This window comes from Ascidiella aspersa, chromosome 2, assembly GCF_963924565.1.
Source record: "Ascidiella aspersa chromosome 2, kaAscAspe10.2, whole genome shotgun sequence".
In the NCBI taxonomy this organism is placed as follows: domain Eukaryota; kingdom Metazoa; phylum Chordata; class Ascidiacea; order Phlebobranchia; family Ascidiidae; genus Ascidiella; species Ascidiella aspersa.
Genome location: NC_139448.1, coordinates 4420250 through 4447541, shown reverse-complemented (window position 1 = coordinate 4447541; position 27292 = coordinate 4420250). Strand labels below are relative to the sequence as shown.

The 27292-nt window shown below is 32.7% G+C and overlaps 3 protein-coding genes across 3 annotated transcripts; 2 read left to right on the top strand and 1 right to left on the bottom strand.

Annotated features, from left to right (window-relative positions):
* The first annotated feature begins 493 nt into the window (after nt 1-493).
* Nucleotides 494-15226, top strand: LOC146163234 (uncharacterized). The gene is made up of 12 exons (XM_083381531.1): nt 494-672; nt 1180-1312; nt 1842-1965; nt 2710-2844; nt 3141-3217; nt 3396-3516; nt 3828-3972; nt 4259-4401; nt 4781-4930; nt 5405-5500; nt 6032-6194; nt 14537-15226. The coding sequence occupies exons 1-12, from the start codon at nt 645-647 to the stop codon at nt 14920-14922; spliced, it is 1701 nt and encodes a 566-aa protein (XP_083237657.1). The 5' UTR covers nt 494-644; the 3' UTR covers nt 14923-15226.
* Nucleotides 6764-12101, bottom strand: LOC146163235 (C-X-C chemokine receptor type 2-like). Its single transcript, XM_083381532.1, has 6 exons — nt 11906-12101; nt 10960-11325; nt 10550-10714; nt 9425-9531; nt 8818-8975; nt 6764-7864 (listed from the first exon to the last, which is right to left on the bottom strand). The coding sequence occupies exons 1-6, from the start codon at nt 11967-11969 to the stop codon at nt 7690-7692; spliced, it is 1035 nt and encodes a 344-aa protein (XP_083237658.1). The 5' UTR covers nt 11970-12101; the 3' UTR covers nt 6764-7689.
* Nucleotides 15227-17876: 2650 nt separating the features above from the next.
* Nucleotides 17877-26749, top strand: LOC146163233 (mini-chromosome maintenance complex-binding protein-like). The gene is made up of 16 exons (XM_083383012.1): nt 17877-17934; nt 18865-18950; nt 19461-19601; nt 19842-19883; nt 20041-20142; nt 20628-20727; nt 20968-21030; nt 21332-21435; nt 21621-21711; nt 22326-22475; nt 22878-22998; nt 23311-23431; nt 23695-23877; nt 25236-25364; nt 25733-25882; nt 26278-26749. The coding sequence occupies exons 1-16, from the start codon at nt 17877-17879 to the stop codon at nt 26464-26466; spliced, it is 1830 nt and encodes a 609-aa protein (XP_083239138.1). The 3' UTR covers nt 26467-26749.
* The last annotated feature ends 543 nt before the right edge of the window (nt 26750-27292 follow it).

The window sequence follows — 27292 nt, the reverse complement described above, 5'->3', positions numbered from 1 at the left end:
TGAAAATCTATTGCAATTTTTGTGATTTTTATACGAAGAACCGAATACAATCACGAATTTACAGTCTGTAAAGTTTTTATATATAACATTAAAATAAATTAGCGTCAGAGATTAAGAAATTCAGGACTGAGTCATACAATCAATGTCATTTAAATTCCAGCGGTATGTGTAGTTACTGTGTAGGATTTTTAAATTTTGCGCTTACCTTGCTTTGTTGAGCAATTTCTGCTTAGTTCTTAGTCAATTATTTCGCCCCCATAATCAACACCATAATATACTACGGGGACGTACTTGCGCCATTAATTGCACTTTAATTGGTAACTTATTTTGTAAGTCCAATTTTTACCAAAAACAATCTCGCCCGCACTCACTATGACATGGAGTAAAACTGTCCGATAATGTTATATGGTATAACTATTACGCAAGCTTTAGTGACGTCATACAAGGTAGTCGAAATAAACCACGTGATCAACATCATAGCGTGATTGTTTTTATTTGTGATCGACGTTTGTTTGTCTGTTGTAGTCGTTCTAAAAAGTGCAGTCGCGCTGTAATTTGTACGGGAATTTAGGCAAACTTGTTTGATCCGTACTTGCCTGCAACATGTCTGCCTACAAATACGAAGAAAGATAAACGCAAAGAAGATGTTTAAGCTGTACAAAGGATTTGCAAGTAAGTACCTATTTTTTTTAGAGCCAATTTCTTTGGTATTTAGTCTAAAATGTTTTAGTTCTGACAGTTGCGAAAACATAGGTCTAGAATCACACCATTTATTTTTCATAAGGTCTAGAATCACACCATTTATCTTTCACAGTAACGAATAGAGTAGAAGTAGAGTTTCCACAATTGAAATTGCAAGGAAGAAACAAATATGTGAAAATAAAAATATTAGGCGCTGGTCTAGAATCCTACCACAGTTCTAAAATCAACGCACAAAATTTGAGTTAGCATGCGGGTTAGCGTTTGGGTGTGGGTGGGTCAAGTATTATTATATTCTTTATTTAATAATAATACTTGACCCACCTTTACCCAAACGCTAACCTGTACCCTAACCCAAATGGTGTTTCGTTGTGGTAGGATTCTAGACCAGCGCCAAATATTAATTTAATACTTGACCCACCCTAACCCAAAGGCTAACTTGCACCCTAATCCAAATATTTAACATACTTTTGTGTTCAGGGTTCACCACCCGGACTCCTGTGGCTCAAGCCCAGAATGCAATTAAGGATGAAAATGAACAAGCTGTGCATGAAATTCTTGAGGCCACTCCTTTTGAATCAGGCTTGGGTCATAATGAAGCTAAGCCTGCAAAGTGAGTTGTTGTTATGTATTAGTTACAAAAGCTTTTCTTTAAATATAAAATATGTTCATAGTATAAGATGTGGTAGCCTCATAAATTGCAAAAAGCACAGATTGATCTATTTCAAAAAGGTTAAATGTTTATGAAATAATTTATTGTTTAAAGAGTTCCTACATGAAACCCCAAATGTCTTTAAAGTTAAAACATAATAAGACTGGCTGTTATGTTCAACGACAGAGTTGCATATGACATTATTAATATTATAAACAGCCAAAACATTAAGCTCTTGAATATCTATTCAAGAGTAATGCATTTTAACTGCATTGAATACTTCATTTATGTGACACTTGTTTTTAAAAAAGTATCCCTGAATTGCTAAATAAAAACTTTTTTTCAATTGTTGGTTCAGTTTAGTATGGTTTCATAATTCCATTTTGGTCTGCTACTTAGTGGTATTAAGTTAAGTGAGTTGTTGTAATTGTTCCCTTGTCCCATCCTGCATGTATGTTCGACTGTTTTATTGCAAACTTGATTATTCTAGGAACACTGTTTTCTGTACATTGAAATTGCCAAAGAATGATCAAGAACATAATCATGGCAACTACAGAGATTACCAATTTGATCCAAAAGTATATCGCCGTTCAATGTGGGAAAACCTTGTGTTTGTAAGTATCAAATGTCTTTGACTTTCTATCAACAAAATATACAAACAAGTATATGGGAGTTTATAGCTTATTTTCAATGTGTGGTCTATCAAAAATACATACATGATGTTATATTCTCAAATGCCATCAAACTTTGCCCACTTTGGTTTATGTTTGTTAATGTTTTAATTTACTTAAAATCACAAATATGGTTATTGGTTTCACTGTCGGCATAGTTCTAGGAATAACCATGGTTGCCAGTTAGGATTTTTTAAAGCCAAATTTGAAAATTTAGGCTTTTTTCGTTTTATTCCAAAATGTCATGAGTGTTATGTTAAGAAGAGATCAAACTAACACAAAAAGAGAAAAATTGCTAAGAAAAATTTGCAAAAACAAAAAAAATTGCCAATAAAAAATTCCAAAAAGAGAAAAAAATTAAGAAAATTTGCCAAAAAAAGAGAAATTCAATGTACCAGCATGGCCATTTATTGCATTTTTTATTTAATTAAGGAAAAACATAAGGTTGTTAGAGTGTGTAGTAGATTTGGCTTTTTTTGGCCTTTTTTAGAGTAAGTTTGGCTTTTTTTATTTTTTTCATCTGGCAACCCTAGGAATAACAGTATTGGTGTCTTAAATATATTTTTGTAATGATTTTTGAAATGTGTGCTACCAAACAGGATTGGTGTTTTAAATATATTTTTGTAATGATTTTTTAAATGTGTGCTACCAAAAAAGGTTAATTCAATATTATCCTATGTTGTTAAGGGTTCTGCTTCAGTGTTGGCCATCGCCCGTTACCTAAACCTTCGACTTGACGAACGCCGCAGAAGGGCTGCGTTGGGTCAGAAGCCGCCATCCTATTGCATTTGGACTTACCTGAAGCAGCATTCTCTGTCCTCGGTAAATATTAACTTTAATGCCAAACAGAATATTTTACTAATTTATTATTGCCCCAGGAATACAATACTTGAACAATAATCTGTAAAAAACAATTTTTTTTAAGTCTTAACTTTAACTGCCAAACAGAATATTTTCCTAGTTTACAATTTCTAAAGAAATACAATTCTCAAACAAAATTCTGCCGAAAATAAAATTTGTCAATAAAAAAAAAAACAGAGCATAATTGGATATATTTTTTTATACAAACTTCTATTGCCAACATTTGGGTACTATTTAGTACTATAAATGCATTGCAGAGAATAAATGGTTTGTGTTCTTCTGTGAGTTCATTGGCAATTCTTCCAATCAACAGCGCTCTGCCTCGACTTTCTGGGTAAATATTCTCGTAAAAATGAGTACAACTTTTTGATTTTTGTTATTATGCCCATTTTCTAGCTTTGCAATATAGTGAAGCAATCTTGAAGCCAATTTTGTCCGAAATTTAAAAAATATAAATGTTTAAATATTTAAGGAGTTTGTTGTTAAATCATGTTGTAATACTTGGTGCTTAGATGCTGTAACACGGCACTGGCTGCTGGATTTGATGAAGACAGTCAACAATCCAATCTAAGTTCTTCAAACTCTTCTGCTTTCAACGAAGAAAAACCTCTCGGAACCAAACCTGCATTAAAGGTATCTATTTTTTGATGGAGGTATTATTTCAAAATTAAACACATTCAGAATTTTATAGGCTTAATTTTTTTTTACTTTTTAGTTCAGATTAGTTGCCAAAAACCTTGCCAGTGATGTCAACTGGTGTGAAATATAGGTGACATAATGCCAATAAAATGAAATATTCCTTTCTAAGATGTAAAAGAAATAAGATTAAAAATATGATTTTTTTTCAATATATTTAATTCTTAGTTTAGTATAAACCAGTGCAAATAGATTAAACGAAATATAATATGTATAGTAGTTTATATATTTCCGTGTTTTATTTGCAGAAACGTGTTTCTATCGATCCAAAGTTTATCAAAGAGGAATCATCAACTTCTTCATCAGAATCAACACTCAATGTGTCGAGTGAAGATTTGGATAAATTTGTTTCCTCCACCCAACAATGCATTGGCAGAACATTTGCTATTAAAGGTGACTACTACAAAAAATTTAATTTGCCTAAAAATGGTAGCATTGCAAAAGCTAAAAAATTCTATATTTTTAAATAGTTAGCCTATACAGTTCAATATCTATTTTGTATTCAACATCTAGCCAGTTAATCGTTTAAAAGTTGACAACCTGTAAAATTTGTTACTTTGAAATTTAATCATATAATTTGATAAAAACCAGAAAAAAAATTGTTTTATAGACCTTTGTATAAATAAGTGTAAACTTTTGGGTCCAATTTCCCTAAAAAGAATTGCACTTTTAATCGCAGGTTTGGCAGAGTATGAAGCGGGCAAACTTCGACAAGCAGTTGAGAGCTTTACTCTTGCCAGTAACGAAGGATACTCACAGGCGCAATACAACCTCGCGCTGTGCTATGAATCTGGGCAGGGAACGCAAGTCAACATTGAACGGGTAAATATAGATTTGTGAGATTATAATACCCTGGTAATGCTTTACTACTCTTAATGCAATTGAGAGCCGGCCATGATTGTATCCATTTTTCTTCCAGCTAAACTTTTCATCACACATTTATTAGATTGAAAAACCTGCCATTTTCTCAACCAAAAATGACTTTTTAGAAGTTGTTTTATGTTATTTATTTTGAAATACGTAGAAGCATTGGCCTTATTTAACCATGTTTGACCTAAATGGTTCCATTTATGCTACCACATATGTTTATTTCATTTCTTTTCTTTTATAAATCAAACTATAATTGTTATCTTTTAAACTGTTTTTTTTTTCAAGCCTCAATATTTGTCTCATTTAATTGTTTTCTTTTAAATTTTTAAAGGCAAAATTGGAGTACAAGAAAGCAAGTTTACAAGGCCACAAGGAGGCGCAATACAACTTGGCGCTGCTTTATCTCGACGAGGAAAGTGAAGTTTCGACCATACACGCTCTCTATCTCCTCGAGCGAGCAGCCCTTCAGGGAATGGTCGAGGTAAAAACCTATGTTCATTGATGTGTGTTTTGTTGGCTGCTAATGTACACTTGTGTACCTCAAAAATGTAGTAATGTACACTTTGACTTATGTACCTCAAAAAATTGGAGAATGATATGTACACATGATAGTTAAGATTGCAATGTGGTCTTTCAATGTCTAACCTTATAAAAAAAAAATTTTTCTCCGTATTAACATTTTTTTATTTAAATGGTTGTTGTGAAACTTTTAATATTAAATTTAAAATAAAATTATGAGGTTTTTTACTGCCTCCAAGATGGTTGTACATTTGTACAATGTACATGATTGCCTTATGCTGTATTTTGATTAAGATTTGTATGACAATACGAATCATAAAAAAACATTATTTAAAAATTATTCTGCTTTGTGATCACTAGTTCAGAAACATTGTGCAACAGCCAACATGCCTGGATTTTTTAAATGGTCTGCAATCTCATCACCTTTGTATTGCAGGCCCAGTCTTTACTTGGCAGCCGGCTTGCCCAACCCAATGAACATCAAAACATGAAGAAGGCTGTTGAGATGTTCACCTTGGCTGCTGAGCAAGAGGTGGGTAAACTTCGCTTCACTTCAATAAATAGTACCATAAATAGTATGTTTCTTAATACACGATGCATACCTGTCATGTAGCATGTTAGTGAGTCGTGAAGCCAAAAAAGTTAAGAAAATTGACACCATCTTGATAAAGACGATTCAATTTACACTTGTATCACCATCAGTTAATGGTTTTGGAACTGATGATGATGCAAGTACGTACGTCTATTAAGATTGAATAGATTTACTTCCTTTTTAGCTTTGAGATTCTTTATCGAGCTGCGTGGTTTCTCCTCTTTTAGGGTAAATATGTTTTAGAAAAATATTGCATAGTTTCTTAAAATCATTCCAATATACTGCAATTTTAATGCTTTTTATATTTGAATTTTGACTGTCGAAAAACTGTTACTTATTTTATATTGTAAGCTGCTCCAAAAACACTGGATGTTATATTGGCCGCTAAATGTGCTTTCACAAGATTAGCCTTTTGTTATGTAAAAAAAACTATTTTTTATTATTTCAACTCATTATAACATTTTTCCTAAGGACACCCTATCAACATATCACCTGGCTGAATGTTACGAGCATGGATTAGGAGGGCTTACAGTTGACTCCAGTCATGCATATCAACTTTACGCTTCAGCTGCTCATCAAGGTCACCTTGAAGCCCAATTCAAGATGGCGTCCATATTATTAAATGGATGTGAAGGTTAGTTAATTGTTTGTGCTAATTATGTAGTTTACTTTTTTGTGCAGTTGATGTAATACAGGTATAGTTACTGCGCAGACTACTTTGAACAGATATTAGCTTAAAAGTTATTTTTTTTTACCTTTTCAGTCATCCTTAAACAAGTCATTTTCTGTCATATATATATATCCAGAAAACTCACAAAATTTGTATACTATTTTGTCACATCATTCAATTTTATTTACATCCTGTAACAAACTGTATTTTGTGGTGCTAAGGATACTAGAATTGCATAACGGCAGATCTTGAAAGAATTTAAAATTCATTCCATCGGATTCTAACCACATTATACCTGATAAAATCTAAAATATTTACGGATTTTTTTGTAAAGTTGAACGTTTTCTCTGATTTGCGACAGACTAATGAATACCTTTGCCTTTATAATGTTTTATCAGAAATCATACTTTATTGAGTCTAACATCTATTTACCCCTTTTATATAGTTCCTGTCCTTAAACACAATGATGTAAATTTACACACAAATTGTGATTTATTGAACAATGTTACATAACAGCAATTAGGGATGCCCAATACTTGACATTTCATTTCAATACAAATACCTTACATTTATTACTATGCACAAACAAGCAATAAATATATAAAACATCCCTCACAGCAAGGAACTTTAAACAAACAGACACAGTAAGTTAAAAATCACAGCGTAATACACACTACATGCTATTTACTTTGTTGTGAAGAAACAAAATTGCAGTTGTATTTACTGGATGGACATGTTCCTATTAACAATGATCTAAATCAGAAATCACCAAACTTTGGTTCATAAAAATTATGGTTAGATAACTATAAGGCCAATTACTGTTATGGATTGCGATAGCATGCAGGATTTTAAAATTTGTGTCTAGCTTTAATAACTTGAATATGGGCAATGAAGGAATTATAAACTACTCTGCAACAAAAACTGTAGTGAGCTTTAGTAATTGGTTGTTCATTTTAACTGTTCTTTATTTTAGTTTAAAAAAATGATCGCACCGGTAAAATTAACTTGGTAGACCGAGTTTGGCAGCCCCTGGTCTAAATAAGAAATCATAAAATATCTCAATCATTCATAATTGAGCCAGTAATTTTTAAAATGTCTTAGCTGGTTGCCCTGGCCTCCTTCAAAATAGTTTATGACCTTATAAATTTTGTACTCAACGAAAAAATGTTCCACCGACAGTTATCACAGACCACCTATTGTACCTGGGCTCTAGTTTGGGAACCATTAAAAGTTGTTGTTTTCATTGACACCCATATTTAATGTTTGTCTTTTTGTCATTAGTTTTTTGGAAACTCTTAACCGTCACTCTCAATGCATTCACGCCCAACAAACTGCTATTAGGTTGGAAATCTTTTTCAGATTTAACTGGAAAAAATGCGAAGTTCTAAATGCTTTCAGAGGTCGCTTATCAACTAAATTGTCAGATCGTTTTTTTATAGCAATTCACTGATCACGAATTTTAAACAGTTGTATTTTCATGGCAATCCTCTGGTTTGTAAGTTGGGTTCACTCTATCAAGAGTTTGAACTCCACTTGTCTGGCCTCCAGGCGTCATCGTTTTGTTTCTTGTGTGAAGCGACGTTAGCTTTGTTGTGTTTTGTGTGCGGGCGCTCTGTTGTTCCATTAGCATTGACCTGAATGCATAAAACAGAGAGATTTAAAGCAGGGCTGGGTCCAGGAGTTTCGGAGCCAAACAATTTTGCCCAGAGCCATATATATAAAGCTGGAGTAATTTTTAAATTTTATGAGCTGGAGCCGGAACGATTTTTTTTAATTTGAGAGCTGACGCTATAAAATTTTTATCCCAAAGAGATTTTAAACTGCACAAATGAAAAATACTAAACAGTTTAGTGTTGCAAATATAACTTAACTCAGCCTGTGTTAATGAAACTTAAACAAAAATTACTGCTATGGTTCCGGAGAACTTTGAAACCGCAGCTATTGAATATGTGTTTGTCGGCTTTAGGATCTGGAACCAGGGCCAATTCTGTTTTACTGTAGCTCTCTAGCCCTTGTTTAAAGGTGTTAGTACTTGTGTTGCATTGCTTTAATCAATAACTATTTTCTTCTCAAATTTTGTATTTATTTGTGAAAATTTTGGAAAAGGTTGGTAGAACAATTTTTTTTCCAGAAACGTTTGTCATCTAATCCAGTTTTGATTAACAATACACTAAAAATACATAAAAAATATTTTCAGACACAAAATTATTGATTGCAATTTTGGCCACCTAACAAAACTGCTTCTTTCCAAATACAACCTGTTTAAATCAATTTTCTCTAAATTTTCTGCATGAAAATGCAAGCCTAATGTATGGATCAAGTACGGTAGTGCTTTATTGCCCAGTACCGATAGACAAAAAAGAGAAGCGCGGAGAAAAAGTGGGAGGAGTAGGAGAAAGAGCGGAGCGGTTTACCAGGCGGCTGAAGTCTCGGTTTTTTGTGGAGGTCTCGGCATGCTTTTACGCCCGGGCGATTTGGATAAATTGATCGTGCGCCTTATGTATGAACAAAAATCAAATCACAGCAATTTATTGACAGTGCGCCTTATGGTCCGTAAAATATGGTAACAGTAATTTAGTTGACTTACCGCTGGTAGCCAAATCTCATGTATCGCCAACACTTGACCGCTTTGTGTCTGAAACGCTGACTGGACAGCGAATAAAGTATCGGGTTAAGGGCGCTGTTTGACCAGGCCATTAACTCCGTAACCGACCGCACAACGTCGCATTCACCCCAATAGTTTGGCTGCAAAATTAAAGTTGGTTTAGAATCTTTACCAAAAAATTAATTTTTTGAATCTTAAAAAAAAATTATTTTTATTGTCATCTCGCAATAAAGTGTGTTCAGAGTCCTCAACAAGATATTGAAATATACAATTGCACCTTAACAAAATTGCTGCTTGTATAATTATTAAATATCTGCGTAAGGCATCAAACAATTACCGAATAGGGGGCACTGTAAAATAATCATTAAGAACCACTGTTTCAATGGTTAATTGCCCAAATTTTTGGCATATGGCTGTTAATTTTTAACATGACAAAAAGTGCTGTTTGGTTGCTTAAAATTTTCACAGTCGTATACTCTTTATAATGCAGCATTTTCTGCTTTATACAAGATTGTTTTAACATGAAGTTTCAGTGTTATTTCCAAAAATGTTCTGGGCCTCATTCCAATTTGCTTTAAAGGTTACTTACCTCTATTCTGGAAAGTTTTATTAGCTGCCAAACTTGAAAAGGAGTCCAACATATCACAAAAGCCAAAACTAGAATCCCAACCATTACTGCCACGTGATATTGCTTGGCTGAAAAATACATAATGTTGAAATATTGTATTTAAGGATTTAAACAATTTATAAAATAGTTGTATGTTTAAAGTAATTGTGCAAAAAGCAGAAGGTCTTAAAGTAAACTTTTTATTTCTCATACAACAAAATCTAAGTTTGGTATGGAACATTACATGAAGTATTTTAGCTCAAACTTGAAATTGATACCCGGTGTTTATTTAAACCAGTGGTTCTCAACCTTCTGAGTGGTTTACCTTTTTCTCTTAATAATTTGTCCCCCCACCCTTGCTTAAAATCTATGTCAAGGAATGTCAGATCCCCTAAGTCAGTGGTTCTCAAACTGGGGTCCGCGAGACAATTTTCTGGGACCGCGAAGCACCGAATAAAAATCAACACGATGCTCCTGAAGAAGAAAATTTTTTGTGCAATAAAGCTTTCAGGCAACTTGCTTTTCCAAATCAAGTACATTAGTTGTTTATTCACATGATTGCACGCTTGAAGTTGAATTGTCCACTGTGACGTCATAGTGTTGCGTTGTGCTATTGAGAATTACGTTTTTGCAGCTTGCTGCGCTGCCACTGTGGTCTATACAGACACGGTTTTAAAACTTATCGCGATTGCTTCACTTTTTTATTTGTGTATATTTTTTAAGGACCGTGAGCAATTAAAAAAATTGCTGTGGGACCGTCCGTATTTTTTAGAAAATTTTGAGAACCACTGCCCTAAGTCATAATAAAACAGCAAATTTCAGTTTTACTGACAATTGGTTTATTGCTCTTAAAAGTTTGTGCCCGTCTCCCCAAAAATCTACTTCAAAAAATGTCATATACCATAGTAATAATGAATACAGAGAACTTAAGCTTTACTGGCAAATAGTTAAAATATCTTATGCTCATGACCCCTTTAAGACGCTCTGTGGGGGTCAGAGGGTCACAGTTGAGAAACCCTGGTTTAAGCCGTCTACTTGCAAATTTGCCTGAATATTCTATGTTTTTACCACTATTTCCTACATTTTTATTAATTTGTTTACACTTACTCTTTGAGTTAGAGTCGATTTGTCTTGAGATTGTCACCTTGACAATTGAAATGTAACAAAAGAGGGTTATCAAGACAGGAACCACAAAAAACAAAGAAAATGTTGAATAAACCCATGCTGTATTGGCAGTTGAGTTGGCAGTATTTTCCGAAAAACAAGTGTATGCTTATAAGAAAACAAATATTTTGTTACATGAGTATTGTTCTGTTTTACATTAAAATTAAGTTTAAACCTGAATTTGCTGTACATTAGGCTTACAATCACAAAAAGAACAAATTTTGTTTTTAAACTAAAGATGTAATATATCTTTGTATAAAATTACCAAGAAATAATGATGAAATTTACCACCAGGCAACATATCGAGTGATATAAAACACCAACGAACAAATTAAACTTTAAGGTGTACTTACGTTTAATAGTATTGTTTTCTGGTGTGGAATCTCCATTGTAAGTAATTCCTTCCAAATCCAAGGCTTCACCACTGCCAAGATCGTAAATAAAATCATACAAAACGTCCGCTTTGACTACGTCGTTTTGGTAACCCGGAAACATCACCGTACATTTGGGAGAGAGCTCCTCATTTTCGATATCGGCATATATAACAACTGGAACTGATGATGCTACACTGAGTAGCCACAGCGCAACACAGATTTTTATTGTTGCTCTTCTTGTTCTGAACATTCGCGATTCCAGCGTGTAAACAATGGCAAGGTAGCGGTCCATACTCATTGTCAATAAAAACAGAATCGAAGCTCTGAAGTTGATGTACTTTATAGCTGAACACAAAAAAATTAAACGCATAACAAGTTTTAATTTTGCACTGAAAGATGTTTTATACACTTAAAATTCTCCTTTTTTTAAGAAATTGTTGTAGTACCTTAAAAAAATTTCGGGGTTTCTTTTCTAATGCTAACCAAAATTTTCTAATGGTAAACACCCAGAGTTTCTATTCCCCATGAACTTCTCATAAAAATATTATCATTAGTTGATTCAATACCAAATTATACAGATAGAATTGAAATGTTGAAAGGTTATTTTTTTCTCTTTATTCATCCAGAATTTGCCATAGCATTACAAAGTTAGGTTACCTCCAGTTTTAACCTTACTATTATTTGTTAAAATTACCTTCCAAAGTAAAATCACAGCGTTGGATTACAAGGATAAAATTCCTATATAATTAGGTATAGCATTGGCACCAATACCACCCTAGTATCATACTAGTACCGGTACAGCGATTCTCCCTCTAGGCATCAAGTATTGGCTACGATTTGATCCGTTATTATCATACATACACAATCCCAACAATGCATAACATAGCCAATTAAAAAATATTTTCCTTAAAATAATAAGGCCTACCTTGCATAAGTTTGCACATCACTGGTCCAAGAGTCCATCCATTTGTGTCGAGCATAGCCGGCATATTAAGGGGAAGTATGACCAGAAAAATTAAATCTGCTACTGCCAAGTTTGCTGTAAAAAGGTTTGCAACTGTGCGATTCGCACGATACCTTTCCCATATTGTGATGACAAGAAAAACAATTATATTTGCAATGATTCCGATACCTTTCATAAACATTCATTAGATGTTTTTTTGTTAATAAATATATATATGTTATAAAGGGGTAAAAAGTATGTTCAAAAAGCTGTGTTGCCTTTTTTTACACTTTTTGTAATCAACACTTGAATTTATTTTATTGCAAAATATTTATTTTGGAAAACTTACCAGATATGAGGGAATATAAAACATTCTCAACTTGGGCTAGGGTTAACAATAGTTGTTCAGCAGACATTCCAACTTTCAAGTTGTTGACAAAATGTATTTAGTTTTGTAAACAGACTAGACAAAGATTTCAACTTTTTCCATTTTAAAACAAATATTTTAATCTTTGTTAAAATCTAATAAAAAGTGATTTAAATAAATTAACTTAATTTAGGTATCTATTACACGATTCTTATAAAGATAGTAAAACCATTTTGCCTTATCTCATGCTACATTTTCCATGGATTAAATGATTATATCTTAATTCTGAATTTATTTTTAACATTAAAAATAAAATTAGGATATCAAAAAATGTTATCTAATTTTGTATGAACTTTGATGTTCCTACTTCGTCTAACTAAAACCTACAACCTACATGCTTTAAAGTTTCTGGATGTTAATAAGGAATGTTTTATTATTTGCAGTCAAACTTATATAAATCTGCTTATTTCTGTGCTATTTCTTTTCCAAAACTGTTTTTTTTTATTTATTATTTCACTTTCTATTTAGGTTATATCAAAATAACCCTTGTATTATTCATACAAGTTTATTTTTCTTGAAAAAAACCTCTAATCTTTCTTGAAAAAGTCTAAATTCGCAATTACCATTGGTGCAGCACTGTCGTCTGTAGCCACTTTTGACATGCATAAATATACAATTGATGGAAGCTACGTAAGCAATTCGTCTACCCATTCATGCTCATGTTAGTCAGGATACTACTGCTCTTCGTACAATGTGGCCACAGACTTCGCCACTTGCACTTAAAGGGCTGTCATTTCTAGACGCTCTTGTGGTTTGGTATTTTGGCCTTGGGTGTTAACCTCTTCTTATTCATTACGGGGTTGTAATTTGTAAAGGTAACAATTTGTTGTGATTGTTCACTATATCTTGACTCTCACACTCAAAAAAATTATAACAAATTTTTTTTTTGGATCATAATGTTAATCATATAAATTTAAATAGACAAACTGCTATGTGTATTAAAAATTAAATAGGGCAAGTAGTTTCACCTTTAACATTTAAATTTACTAATTTTATGTCAAAAGTTTAATTATGCTGCAAAATAAATGTATTATTATTGTGGTAAAAAATTATTCTGTCACTTCTTTTGTTACATCTGGATTTTTTCTCATTTACATTCCTTCCATAATACTGTCAACATGTGGCATTTCACTCCTAACCACTGTGTGCCTAAGGACCTCTGTAAAACCTTCCTAAGCGAGTATCTTGGATCACTTCCAACTCACTTATGCTGTCATATGCTGTGCATGTAAATTTAGATTCAACATCAATGCTTACCAATGTCTCTAAAGGTTGCAGTTGGCCACACACTTTGGGTCCCTAGAGCATTGCATTAAAATGCTGTCGTTTAAGATTGAATGTCAAAATGTGTAAATGTTGTGTCAATGTTCCAAGCGGTGTACGATTTTTTCCACTAGATTGAATATAACTAAAGGATTTTTTTAATATTTTTCTGGCCAAACATGTTTTATTAGTTCATTTGATGATAATAAAACACTGTTCCAATAACTTTTCAAATAACCAATATTTATAGTATTTTTGTTGATGAAGAAATCAGTCTGAAATCAGTTCTGTTAAAGGTGCCTTTCCAATCTTTTATACCATCTTAATAAGATTATGCTCAGTATCATTTTTAAAGTGTGTTAAAGAGATCAAGCTATTGCTGCATAAAATAAAGTAGGCTGAATGTTCTCAAACTGCTGTTGAGATTTAAAAAAACTATTTGTGTTGCTGTTACGGTTAATCTTGACCCTTTTTATTGTCAAATCTTTATATTCAGTTAAATATTGATACCACCTAGGAGCCTTCGTATTTTTTTAACACTAAGTAGTATTGCCTGACCTATACATTTCCAATGGTATTTGTTTCTTTGTGTTTTATTGCTTTTATCTTTTTCCACTGATGATGCCATGAGGTATTATCAAAACGTGTTTGAACAACAAAATGTCAATTTATCGAACTATAAGGCTTAGATATTTTTATTAGAACTGCATATTCAGTTTTACACCATCTTCATAGATGAGCATACGTTAGCATGAAACTTGTGTATAACTAAAAGTAGAAAACCTAAAGTATTCAACTCCAAAGTGTGTCGAGGCATAAAATTAAGTGATTTAATGGTTAAATGTTTACTAATCTGATATAACTTGCTAGCTTGTGATGTAATTTCTATCTTTTTATTGCTTTTTACATTGTGTTTTTTTCAGGTGTTGAACGAAACGAGAAGCAGGCATTGCAACTTTTTGAGAAAGGTGCCGACCTTGGGCACAAAGCTTCCGCCAAAAAGTATGCAGAACTCATCAAGAAGCAAAGATCCAAGAGGAGACTCCTCATCAATCCACAAGCGGAAGAGGATAAAAGAGAAAACGAGATGAAACTCACCTCCAGCACATCCGAGCTCCTAAAACTCCTGATGCCGGAGATCATGCAGAACATCCGGATGGATTTGATGAGTGAGAACTTCATCGCTCCTCCTTCTATTAAACCTGATCTTTTTTCTCCTCCGCTCATCGACGGATTTTCTTCGCTGTCCATTGTTCCGAGCCTCCATAGAGTCACAACCTGGCCGGGATCTTTAGCTGGGCGAAAGTGATTTGGAAAGTGGTGATTCTGCTCTTGCAGTTTAAACGTTTTGTATTAATAGTTCCACTAATTGCAGATGTGCATTTTACTTAAGGTGTGTATTGCAAAAAATATTTTTTATTTCAGATCAAAACGGGTTCATTAAGCCATAAATTTTATAAATTCTTATCACACTCACCACCTGTCAATTTTCTTTCGTTGACAGTAAAATTTACGATGATTTTAGAATACTTAGTTGAAAAACGTCTGTTTTCAAATTATTTATGTTCAGGTAAAACAAATGATAGCCGAATGTAAATATATGCAAAATGCCTGCGGAAATATATGCAAAATGCCTGCGGAACATTTATTATCGTTCTCTGTCGCAAGTTAATTCATTCAGTTTTAAAAAAACATTTATAGATGTGGTATATAAAAATATAAAACATCAAACGAAACTTTTAATTTCTAGGGCCGCCTATAAACAATACTATTTCTTCTTTGTTACATTAGCATCCTATGCTTTGAAACAATCAAGCTTTTTTCAAACAACCTTTTTGCAAACCTTTCAACCTTTTTTCATCTTACTTGCACCACACACAACTTACTGCCTGATTATTGCCACTTTGTCATAATTTTTCTGTAAAACTTCTTGCAAACGTATAACCGTTAAGTGAAACCTCAATATAACATCGGTGATTTATTTCTTGCTGTATGTCAACGCTTATCTTCCCAACAGATACTTTAAACTTTACCAATCGCATTTATTTTACTCTGTGTTAGCTTCTCATTATAAAATGCAAACTTGAGATTGTATCGGGAAAACCACCTTGCTCAGTCTTAAACCCCATACAACTTTTAAAAAGACTAGTTTTTGATCTATCCAGTAATTCAATAACAATTGATTGCCCCGAAAGTAATGTACTCTACTGTGGGTTTAAGTGTAGGTTGATCAATAATTCACTTAACTACACTCTGGCTTTAAAAACAAAAAAGTTTTCTTGTTCGGGTAATTCCAATTTCACCCGTACAAAATATTTGAAGGACGTTTATGTGTTTATTGCCATATTGAACATGCGTTTGTCATTAGACTACTTTCTCTATTTCATACCGTCATAAACTCAAAAACCACGAAAGTTTGTGAAATTGGTGTTTTAGCGTTCCCCTTTGTTTGGGAGTAGAATAGTGCGTTTTTTTATTTGTTTCTTTACCTGTGGAACAAAACTCTTGCGAAAAAATAGAACCAAAATCATGATCAAGTTTCGTCAAAATAAAATATGGTTCGTTTTGATTATTTTGTGCATTTTTCCCCCGCATTTCATTGTCTTGAATTTTGTATGCTGTTATATTATTTATTTTATGAAATTCAAAATCAGATAAAACGAGGTTCCAGCAACGAAAAAAATTCGCAATAGGTAAATAAAAAGTTCCACTTTAATGTTTCGCTTAGTATGTTTGTTGTTTTTTATTTTATTGCTGTAAAATAAAGCTTGCAAGTTTGCACATGTTGGTCTTATCTATTTAAAACTAGTCGGTAAACTGTTTCTGCAGCTGTAACTTTTTTAATTTCACTTTACGGCCAATAATAATTAAACGGCAAGGTTTTATTCAATGATTTTATTAGACAGTTTTTAGATTTGTAATTGAGTTACTCCAGCAATTTTTATATAATGGTAGAGGTAACCACCGAATAAGCTTAGCAGTCGCTCTTGTGCTTCAGGAGTTTAGCGGCTGCTGGAAATATATCCTACTCAGCCAGACACAACTTTTATGTTGCAACACTTTCAAGGCGTGTTTTGCTGAGATGCAAACTGTAGTGAAGGCGCAGTTATGCTGGGTTTTCCGAATGTGAAAGACATTTGTAGTTTGACGATTTGTTAGTTTCGATGCAATGGAGTCCTATAGTACGGTGGTCATTGTTTTCCCTTGTTGAAAGTTTTAGTTACCCCCGACTTGGTATGAACACGCGATAAACCCTTCTAAATTGCATTTAATGCATATTGTCAAACTTCGCTTAGCAGAAAAGGAGACTTTCCATCACTGATTTCTACGAAAGGTTTTATACTAATCAGGTTTTCCGAATGCCGTTTTAAAGCCCCCGCTGTCAATAGTGACTCTCTATCGCAAGGGAGTAGGCCTACATAGATAATAGATATGTTAGGAGGACCGAAAACCGCAAATATAAAAGATAAATGATTGTTATAGGTAATTGTTTTTAAATTATTACATGCTGTCGCTATATTATTTGTTCATGTGTCTTTCGTAGATTGATATATTTTGTTGGTGTTCCGCCAACTTTTCCTAGCTCAGTTAGTGTGCCGCAAGTGAATAAGGTTGCTGAACACTGATTTAAAGGAAGCTTCTGTTTAAAATCATTCTTCCACGTTTTTTCCTGTAGGTTTATGTGTCCTGCTTGTCATAGTCGGTAGCAAGCCAGCTAATCCGAAACGCAGTCGTTTCTCGTTATAGTATGTTTACTCCGCGTGATACTTTTACAAAGTGTTTTGCTTCGCAGTGAGCTGTATTTATTGTAAGCGCAGTAATATTGGATTTTTGAATGTTAAATAAACCTTGCAGGCTGACAATGTGCACTTTAAAATGCCGTGGCAGACTAGCAACGAATTTTTGTTCACTATTTTGTTCAATTAATTTATATTAGTAGAGTTTGATAGTACGGTTTTCAATCTCCTCTTGTTGGAATATACACAACATCCATTTATCTCTGGTTAATAACAAGGTTGTTGTTGTTTGTTAGGAATTAAACGCCTTACAAAGACGCTGTTGAGGTTTTTAATCTGCAACGTAAAACATACTAAATAGTTTTCGCGTGCGTGTGTAAAAGTCGTCAAGAGGCTAAATACGCTTGACTAGTTTCGCGCGAAAAAAAATCTCACGCGCAAAATCACGTTTTGTATAATCTGTTAATTTTAAGACAAGGTTTTGTATATTTTGCCTCGTTTTTTGTGTCATCTTAAAGTTGCTACGATGCCGTGTGTAGAAAACTGGAAATCTAACCCACTGCATGTCATTGAAAACATTTACGGTAAGGCACTCAACCTAGGTATTTTACAATTTTCGGCGCTCTTTCACTATTGTACGTAAAAATTAACAAAAAATTTTTTTTCTTTAAATGCCGCATACCACAACACATATTGTTTGGGTTAGGGTGCGGGTTAGCGTTTGGTTGAGGGTGGGTCAAGTTATTATTAATAATAAACATAATATTACTTGACCTACCCTCACCCAAACGCTAACCCGCACCCTAACCCAAACAATATGCGTTGTGGTATGCGGTATTATTATTAATTTTTTTTTGCATAACTTTTCACGTACAATAGTGAAAGAGCGCCCAATTTTCTTATTTGTACTATTAATTACATAACAATGCTTATTATAAGCCAAGCTAACGTTTTATATCACTCTATATCAGTGGTTTTCAACCAGGGTTCCGCGATACCTTAGGGTTCCGCTAGTACAGTCCAAGGGTTCAGCAATTTTTAAATTGTTTAGCTAAAATGAGGTGTGTTTATTACACTGGGGTTCCTCGAGCCAGTGGAATGTTTCCATAGTGTTCCAATCCAGCAAAAAGGTTGAAAAGCACTGCTCTATATTTTTGAATGAATTGATTTGAAAATATGTCTGTTCTCGAAATTGCAGTTCATGGGTTAAGTGTTTCTAGTTTTAGCTTTTTATTTTAAACATATCTTTGGGTTTTTGTTGTTGTTTAACTTGGGGTAGCAATATTAAATCTTTCTAAGTTGTATTATTTTATGCTTTAACCGCTTACGTCGTACATGTGTTCTTCAATGACAATACCGGTGTGCTACTTTTATGTACAAAATAATTACAAATAAAGAACTAGTTATTTTAAGGTTTTGTTGTTAGATGAATCTTTTTGAATGGTATATATATATATTTGCCTTCTTGGTTTATCTTACTATGTTATTATTCCTTGATTTGTATTATTATTCAGAAAATCGCAAGGAGGGAAGAAATTGGAAAGATGATGTCGCAAAATACTTCAGTGATAAGTTTAGCAAGCTACCAATTCTGAAATCTGTGAGTGTTAACACATTCTTACCGACACTGGCATTTCAGAATAGTTGGTGCCGCTCTAGAATCCTACCACAACGCACATTATTTGGGTTAGGGTCTGGTGAAGTATTTTTATTAACTTATGAATATAATAATAATTGACCCACCCACACCCAAACGCTAACTCGCACCCTAACCCAAATATTGTGCGTTGATTTAATAACTGTGGTGGGATTCTAGACAAGTGCCGAATAATTTTATGTGGATGAAAACAAATATCCTTTAAGTAGTTTAGCAGTTTTATTTAAAGTATTCCATTTTGATTTATGTATTTTCAGCGGTATAAGAGACATGACTTTTTTTGAGGTGTTTATTCTCTGGGTAATTTACTGTTTTAGACATATTCAGTAAATATTTAATATTTTAGACCTGTAAAAATTGCTTAATAATTTTGTTTACCGGTTTTAAATTGGTATTTGATCAGAACGTTTTAAAAGTTTTGAAAAAAATGTGTTTTTTTATTCAACTCTTTAGATTCCTTCTTTAAACGATGATCCATTACATGAGTTACATTCCGGTTGCCTTGTGCGATTTCGTTGCATGATTCAAGATACTTATGAACCAGAATATTTCCTTGAAACTTATGAGGTGGTCAACAAAACAAGCAAAAAGCAGGTTGTTGTTTAATTTTGTGTTTTCGTTTTAAATTACTTTGTATTTTAGTGTTTTATGTGTATGTAACCTATACCTAATCTTACTTTTGAAAAAAGTAATAAATAAAGTTTAAAAAGTGAAATTAAAAAACTGCAACTTTTCTGCTATTCAACCTATTTATATTGATAAAATATATAAAAGAACCTTACAATTTTATTAATTTATTATATTTATTTTTATTTATCTATTTTATTTTTGTAGTGGGTGCAGACAAGCAGATACAGGGATATTGTCCATTGCCCGGTAAGCTATTTAAAAAATTATATTTTGTTGACAAATTCATGCCATTACTGTATAATTTTTTACCTTATAACTTAGTTTGTGATTTTTATGTCTGTTGATATGGTTTTTGAAACGCTGTTCTTATTGTCATTACAAAGGTTTATTTACTTTTTTACAGGAAAACTGCGAGGTGGTTATTGATTCTCCGAAGAGCGAAACTGGATGCAGACAAGTTGTTTATTGTGTCAGAATCCCAGGAGAAACACAATGGGTAAAAGAGGTAAGTTTTAAATAAATTTTATCCTGGTTGTTTAAAATATTAAATATTTGTTTATTTATAACTGTCAAGTTTTGTAAAAGGAATATTTTTTTCAAATGTATCGATTAGTCTTTTAATTTATTTTAATGCAACTTCAAGTTATCGGTTAAGAAAGTGTGAAAAAACCTTTTTTTTTCAGCTATTTTAGAATGTGTTGACCGTGACTTTTTTACTCTTTTGTTTTCAAATTATATTACAAAAACATTATGCATTACAATTTTAAGTCTTTAAAACGCTATTAATTTTCTGTAAAAAATCATGAAATGTGTTTTCACAAAACTATGTTGTAACCCTGTTCTTATAACTGTCAAATTTTAAAAAACTAATATATGTTTGGTTTACAACATATAAATTATAATAAGCTAAAACAGAAATTATCTAGTTTTTCTTATTGCACCATATTTTTTAGTTTGATCTGGTTCACAATGCACATTTTGTATTTACAGAAATTCCGTACAGTTAATAGCCAACCAAGCAGTAGTACTGCCTCCAGTGGTCAAAAACGCTCGCTTGAGGATGAAGGAATTGAAGAATCAATGGAAGCCGGTTAGTGAAAATATATTTTTTCAAAAAATTAGTTTCCTAAGAAAACATTGTACAAGAAAAGAATGTTGAATTTTTTCTTAGTGGAGGATTTTTTAGGGTAGCGCAACATAAGGCTTCTACTGTAAAGTAGATTGTTTCACTATATGGTGCAAGTGTTCATTCATGCAATATGGTTGACCATTAGTTTTTTCAAACTTTAAGTTTTTCTCTCATAATTTAAGATGATTTTATTTTTGTTAGACACTTCAGATGCCGGTAGCCAAGCTTCGTCAAAGCGTATCAGGCAATCCAACAACAATCTAGGTAACTTTAACCATAAACAGTATATAAATGAATATGCTGTGATAAAAACTTAAGTTTGAATCTGTAAAGTATGCCATCTTACTGAGAACCTCAATTGTACTAACAATCTTGGTTGTATGTTTTACTGTTTTGTTGCAACCAATTTTAGTCTGATCATAGCTAATTTTATACAAGACTTTGGGACAAGCAACTTCATATTCATAAGTTCAAAATATTGAAACTAATATAGTTTTTGGAGTAAGCCTCAGTATTTGGGTGATAAGCATCTTATTATTTTGTTAATTTTTCCATGTATTTTAAGGATCCAAACAATCCAAGGAACCATTAAAGAAGAATCATCCATTACCTGGTGAAGATGGTCCAGTGTGTATCGTGAAAATATATGACGAATCTGTTGAACTCAAGGTGTGTTCTTCTGCATTTGAAATTTTAAACTACTTGAATTTTAAACTGTAACTTAACTCAATCGCGGTAAAAACCGCTCAAAAATAACTTTTAAGATTATACTACACATAAGGTCGTTTAACTATAGCCTGCATATTCTTTTTGATGCTATACTTTTTTTAATGTGTTTGATTAAACTTTTGAAGGTAAATGAAATGTACGAATTTGTTGGTGTCCTGTCAGCGGATCCAGAATTGTCTGCCACATTTGATGCCACAATGGATGAAAATAAAGCAGGTTTATGATAGTAAAACATCTAAATATTATACCGCTTGCTAAATGCTATTATTTATGTGTTGGAAATTTAAAAGGAAAAATTCAATTCTTCTTTTGTCAATATAACATTTATGACTGAAATATTTTATCAATGGATATATCGCCTATGGAAATACAACTATTAAGAATAACAACCATATCTGCAAAGCTGTGGATTGAGTGTCAGTCTGTAGAACAGTGATCACATGTACTGTTGTGCCTTACACATTATTCAGCCTTTTTGTGTTAATAGATGTTTTGTTTTTTAATATCATATGTTTAATTGTGAAATGTGTATGTTATGTAATATTCAGGATTTTTTCATTAATGGACTATTTGTTTTTTTTAAAAGATATGTGCTCCTGATTATTATTCAAGTGCCACATCAAAGCCTCACTTGTACTGTTCTGCCTTCCACATTATTCCGTCTCTTTCCGTTCAATGGACGTTTTGTTTTTAATATCATATGTGTGCCTTGCATAATGTTCAGTCTTTTTCCATTGATGGACAATTGTTTTTTTAATAATTTGATATATGATCCTAATTATAAATTAGGTGCCTCATCAAAGCAATAAGCTTTGTTTCATTTGTTTCAGTAAATGGAAACGGCATCGGTCAGGAGGCAATGGAAGAACAGAAAGCTCATTCCCCTCCCGCCTCGCTCGTTCCACGATTACACTGCGTGGAAATGTTTAAACTACAGCACAACAATCCCCTACTGCCCTTCAATCAACCTGTCAAGTCAGGTAAAAAATTTTACCATAAAAGTGATGTCAGATACGTAGTGACTTATTCTGTTACCTGATATTTTGGGCAAAAGTCTGTCTGTCTCTATAACAAATCTCTTCATTATTATAGTTAAATAAGTAAAACTGATTAAATCCCTCTACTGCCCTTTAACCAACTCCACAAGTCAGGTAATTGAAAGTTGATCATATTAATAAAAGTAAAACTTGTAAGTATGTCAAATACAGCAATTTATTCTGAAACCCCATATTTTACGCAAAAGTTGATGTGCGTCTGATCCCACGAGCCAAAATTTGCTCAAGTTCTAGGAAACTTAGTTGGCCATTTGTTTAACAATCATTTTAACAACATAAAGTACAATTTTTTTGTCAGTATTTTTAATATAATTTTTTGTATTAAAGTTCAAGAAGATTTCTGTCAAAATGCTGCCACTATCAGAAATGAATTGCTGCAGTTTTTCAAGCAAGTTACCTTTGGTGACGAGTTTGCGGCAGAGTATTTGCTATCGCATCTTGTGTCCAGGTTGGTTTTGAATAGAAACAACTTGGTTATATGTTATTTTAACAGCAACAGCTGGAAATATTGCTTTAATTTTTATATTTTATGTACATAATGACGGTTAAAAATAATCCTTTTTATAAGTAACAGGGTAACCTAATACTTGTGTATAAATAAATGTGCCCTTGTTTGTCTTGCAAACAAGAGCCTAATTTTTTGATTAGGTAATCAGAGTCGTATCATCCTATATGTATATTAATAAGCTGTACTTCTGTATAAACAGTTTTGGTATACTCTGTGTTTATTTAAAACTTTTGTTTTAAATTTGATTTTTAGGGTCTATACCAGAACTGGTGTTCTTGCTGTAGGCAAAATGTCCTTAAACATTTCTAAAATTGCTCCAAACTCCAAATATCCAAAACTTTTGGCAGAATTACTTGGCAATTTGCTAACAAAGGTAAAATATAACAAAACTTTGTAATTTTGTACAAAATTTAAAATATCTGCATTTGTAAAAATCCCCAAATTTTGACAGAAGTTATTTGTTATTAATTAATTTTCTTTTTAACAAATATTTTCCTCTTTAATTAAATATCTCAGTACAATAACTGTTTATTTTCTATTAGGCCATGTTCTCTAACACCTACTTATTCTTCCTAAACAAGTATTAACTATTCCATCATCAAAATACCATTTTATGAAAAGTGTATCAATATCTAGGCACATTTTCTTCCGATGACCTTGGAAAACATGAACAAGCTTTCGTTTATTCCGACAAAAAATTATGCGACAAATCGTTTGGACACTGGTCTTTTACAACTTCCAACTGGACTTGAACTTACAATTGACGAAAGTGCACTTCAGCCTGGACAGTTGGACCAAAACGGGGTGAAAAATATTCAGGTAACTGAGAAAGATTTTTTTGTTCATTAGGTCTTAGGGGTATTTATTAACGCTAGATTCAAATAACAAAGTGTGAATTTTAAGTGTAATTACGAACTTCTGTTGAAATTAAGTGTTGTCATTACAATTAGTTCATTATCTTAAATTGTGTACAACAATTAGCTTAAAATATGCTTTTTTGTTATTTTTAGTTGAAGCATTGTGCATATCGGAAGACTATACCAATTTTAATAGAAACGTTTTATTTTTGTATCAAATGCTTGACTTGAAGTTGCTCTAATAATGACTTGACTGGAAATTGTAAAAATAAACTACTTAAAATTGCCAATTAGGTTAAACCACATTTAATGCAACTTCATTTTGGCAACGAATTACAGCGCGGTTTTCACCCTAGGGTTTAAACACACTCCCATAGGCAGCGACAAAGGAAAATTGAATGTAGTCCTATTTGTCCAATTTTACGATGGACACTCGGCGCTAACCATCAAAGGTAGATTCAACTAATTGCTTGCAGCCAGACTTGGACAACTGGATTTATTTTAGCTTTTTAAAATTAGATTAGAGTTAAAATTAGAGCATTTTAGTTTTTCTAAATTAGATTAGAATTAGATTGTTTTAAGTTTTTTCAAATTAGATTAGAATTAGAATTAACGAATTCCTAAAAAAACAATTTCAACCAATTTAATTTAATCGCAAAGTATTCTTATAAGAATGTGAATGGTAAATATGTGTGTGCTAATTTTTAAGCCTTTTTAGACTGTAAAAATTACATACAAGCCGTTCCAACCAAAGAGTTTTAATTGAAATTCTGTGTTTTAACTGAGTCACTAAAAATGCCGTTGGACAAAGTAGCAGTTTTGGAAAAATCCGAATTAGATTAGAACTAGTATTAGAGCACACAAGCAATTCACAAATTAGATTAGAATTAGAATTAGCCTCATTTTGCTCTAATTCAATTAATTAGAAAACTAGAATTATCTAGTTGCCCAAGTCTGCTTGAAAGCGGGAGGGGTTTTACATGGTTATAGTTTTTCAATTTAATAATTTGGAGAAAATGGAGGCAATTTTAATTCTAACCTAATAAATTGTTTGTGTGGTTAAATTCTAGTTCTAGTCTAATTCAGATTCTACCAAATGTGCTACTTCGTCCAACGGCAGTTTTAGTCTGGGAAAACATGACTTAAAAAGCTAAAATACTTGTTTTTGCAATCTGAACCCTAGAATTAAAAAAAAATAGAGCTAAAATAATTAAAAAAAAAAATAAGTCATGAATGAAAACTACAAAAACAGTGAATCAAATTTATAATTTTGATAAAAATATTTGAATTTGATTTAAAAAAAAAATATTTGCTTTGTAGGCACTTGCAACTCTGCTCAACTTACAGAAAGTTGATTACAACTTCCAGTTTCATCCAGTGATTTTCCATCACGACACTTCGGTGCTTGTGCTCTCTGAAGGAAAGTCTATTCTGCCCTGTGATTGTCAGGTGAGCTATAAAAAATAATGAGATTTAAAAATCAATTCTCTAATTAATCCCATGTTTTTCTAATTTTGTTTGGAACTATGTTAATAAATTAGTAGATATAACTCGGTTAAGAAGGCTTGCTATGTGAAAAATGATTTTTTTGTTTTATTAGTAGAATCTATGTTCTACAATATATTTATCCAAAAGCAAAACAGTAGCAGATAGTATTTTATCCTAAATTTAAAGCAATAAAGGTTTTTATATTTGTGTTTCTCCGAGTTATTTCATACTAAGGAAAATGAATTGTTTAAAAATTCAATTTTGAGAAATATATATATTTAATATACATATTTTTCTATCAAGTTCATCAAGTTTTATTTTTTTTTTAGATCCCCCTAAAGCCGGAATTGGCAGTTCCGTCAGATCTTGAATCATACTTCAACAAGCTTTCATTACCGACCCATCTAATCGAAAAGTTCCGATCGTACTTGACTGTGGCGAGACTTGGTGACTATGAACTGGACCAAGATATCATGAAGGTTAAAAACAAGCTGCTAACTAAAAGCCCGCTATCCCATTTTTGCACTTTGTTGATATTTGTTTTTTTACTTCAAATTGTCATTTATTTTTTACCATAAAGAGTAAAATGATTTTGACACTAAAATTTAGAGCCTAAGGGTTGGAGGTTGTAGTTAGAATGATTATTAGCCCATACAGAAGTAGTTAGCATTTTGAACGTTTCCATTTTCATTTTTCATTTTTAATAGCTTCAAGAAAGCATGAAAGATTTGTTTAGGTTTTTCATATTTTGCCATTTCTAAATTTGAGGTACGATTCTTTTTATTCAATTCCACACAACCTGGCATATTTTGTAAATTAGTTTGATATTATTTTTACAACTACATGATCATTTAAACTTAAATCTTTTTTACAGACGATTGAAAACGACTTCGTGAGCGCACGTCAAGAAAACGCCGACAACATGACCGCCGATGACCTTCACGCCCACCTCGTGCTTGCAAGGTCAATGTGCATCAGTATGGGTGAAAATAAGCTTTCCCTCGAACTGTGGAACAGAGTGCGAAGACTTGAAGAGGAGCGAAAAGCAAGGCTGCGTTCTTGAACAAGATTTGTTGAATAAACTTTAAAATAAAGTTGTAAAGAAGCTGCTGGCCCAGAATAAAATGTAAACTTGGGGTCGTTTTGCGGCGTTTTAAAATGACTCTATAGTATAAGGCGAAATACACGATTTCATGGACAACCGACAAGGGCGGAAATGGTCTGGAAATATTTGGTGTAACTTGTAAATTATTGCTACACTGCCAATGTTCCTTTTAATGTTATTTTATTTAGTTGCTTCGTTAAACTACAGATTGTAAACCGTTATTTTTGTTGAAATAGTCTACTCTGAAAAAGACAATCAAATGGAAAATTCGTGGTGGCAGATCCGCGTTCATACACAACTATTTACGGATGGTGATATTTACCCTTACCCCTCAAAAGTGTAATTTCTAAACAAGACCTATGCGAGGTTACACCTTCACTGAACCAGTGACCAAATTTGTTTTGAGTTGATTTAGAAATGGTTGATATTGTCTTGTTATGATAAAAGTATGTTTAAACTTTATTGGTCAAGTGTCCTGTTTATTGTTGCAATTCTCAAGTAAATTAGCCTGTTTTTTGTTTGTTGTGCAGGTTAAAAGTTACAAAGCGCCATTTGTGTTTAGAATAACGATTTTACTAAAATTGTCATTATCAGTTCATTTTTGCGGGACCTGTCTCCATGTTGCTTGTTTGGTTGACACACAGTTATTTTGTTCCAAGTCGTACAGCTGAGGTAAAGTAGAAGATGCTTGTGTGGAAAGATATGTCTTCTTAAAGGTACAGCTAACAGATCATGACCAGACTTCTCCACACTTAAAGCCTGTCCCAGCTATGTTGAAAATGAA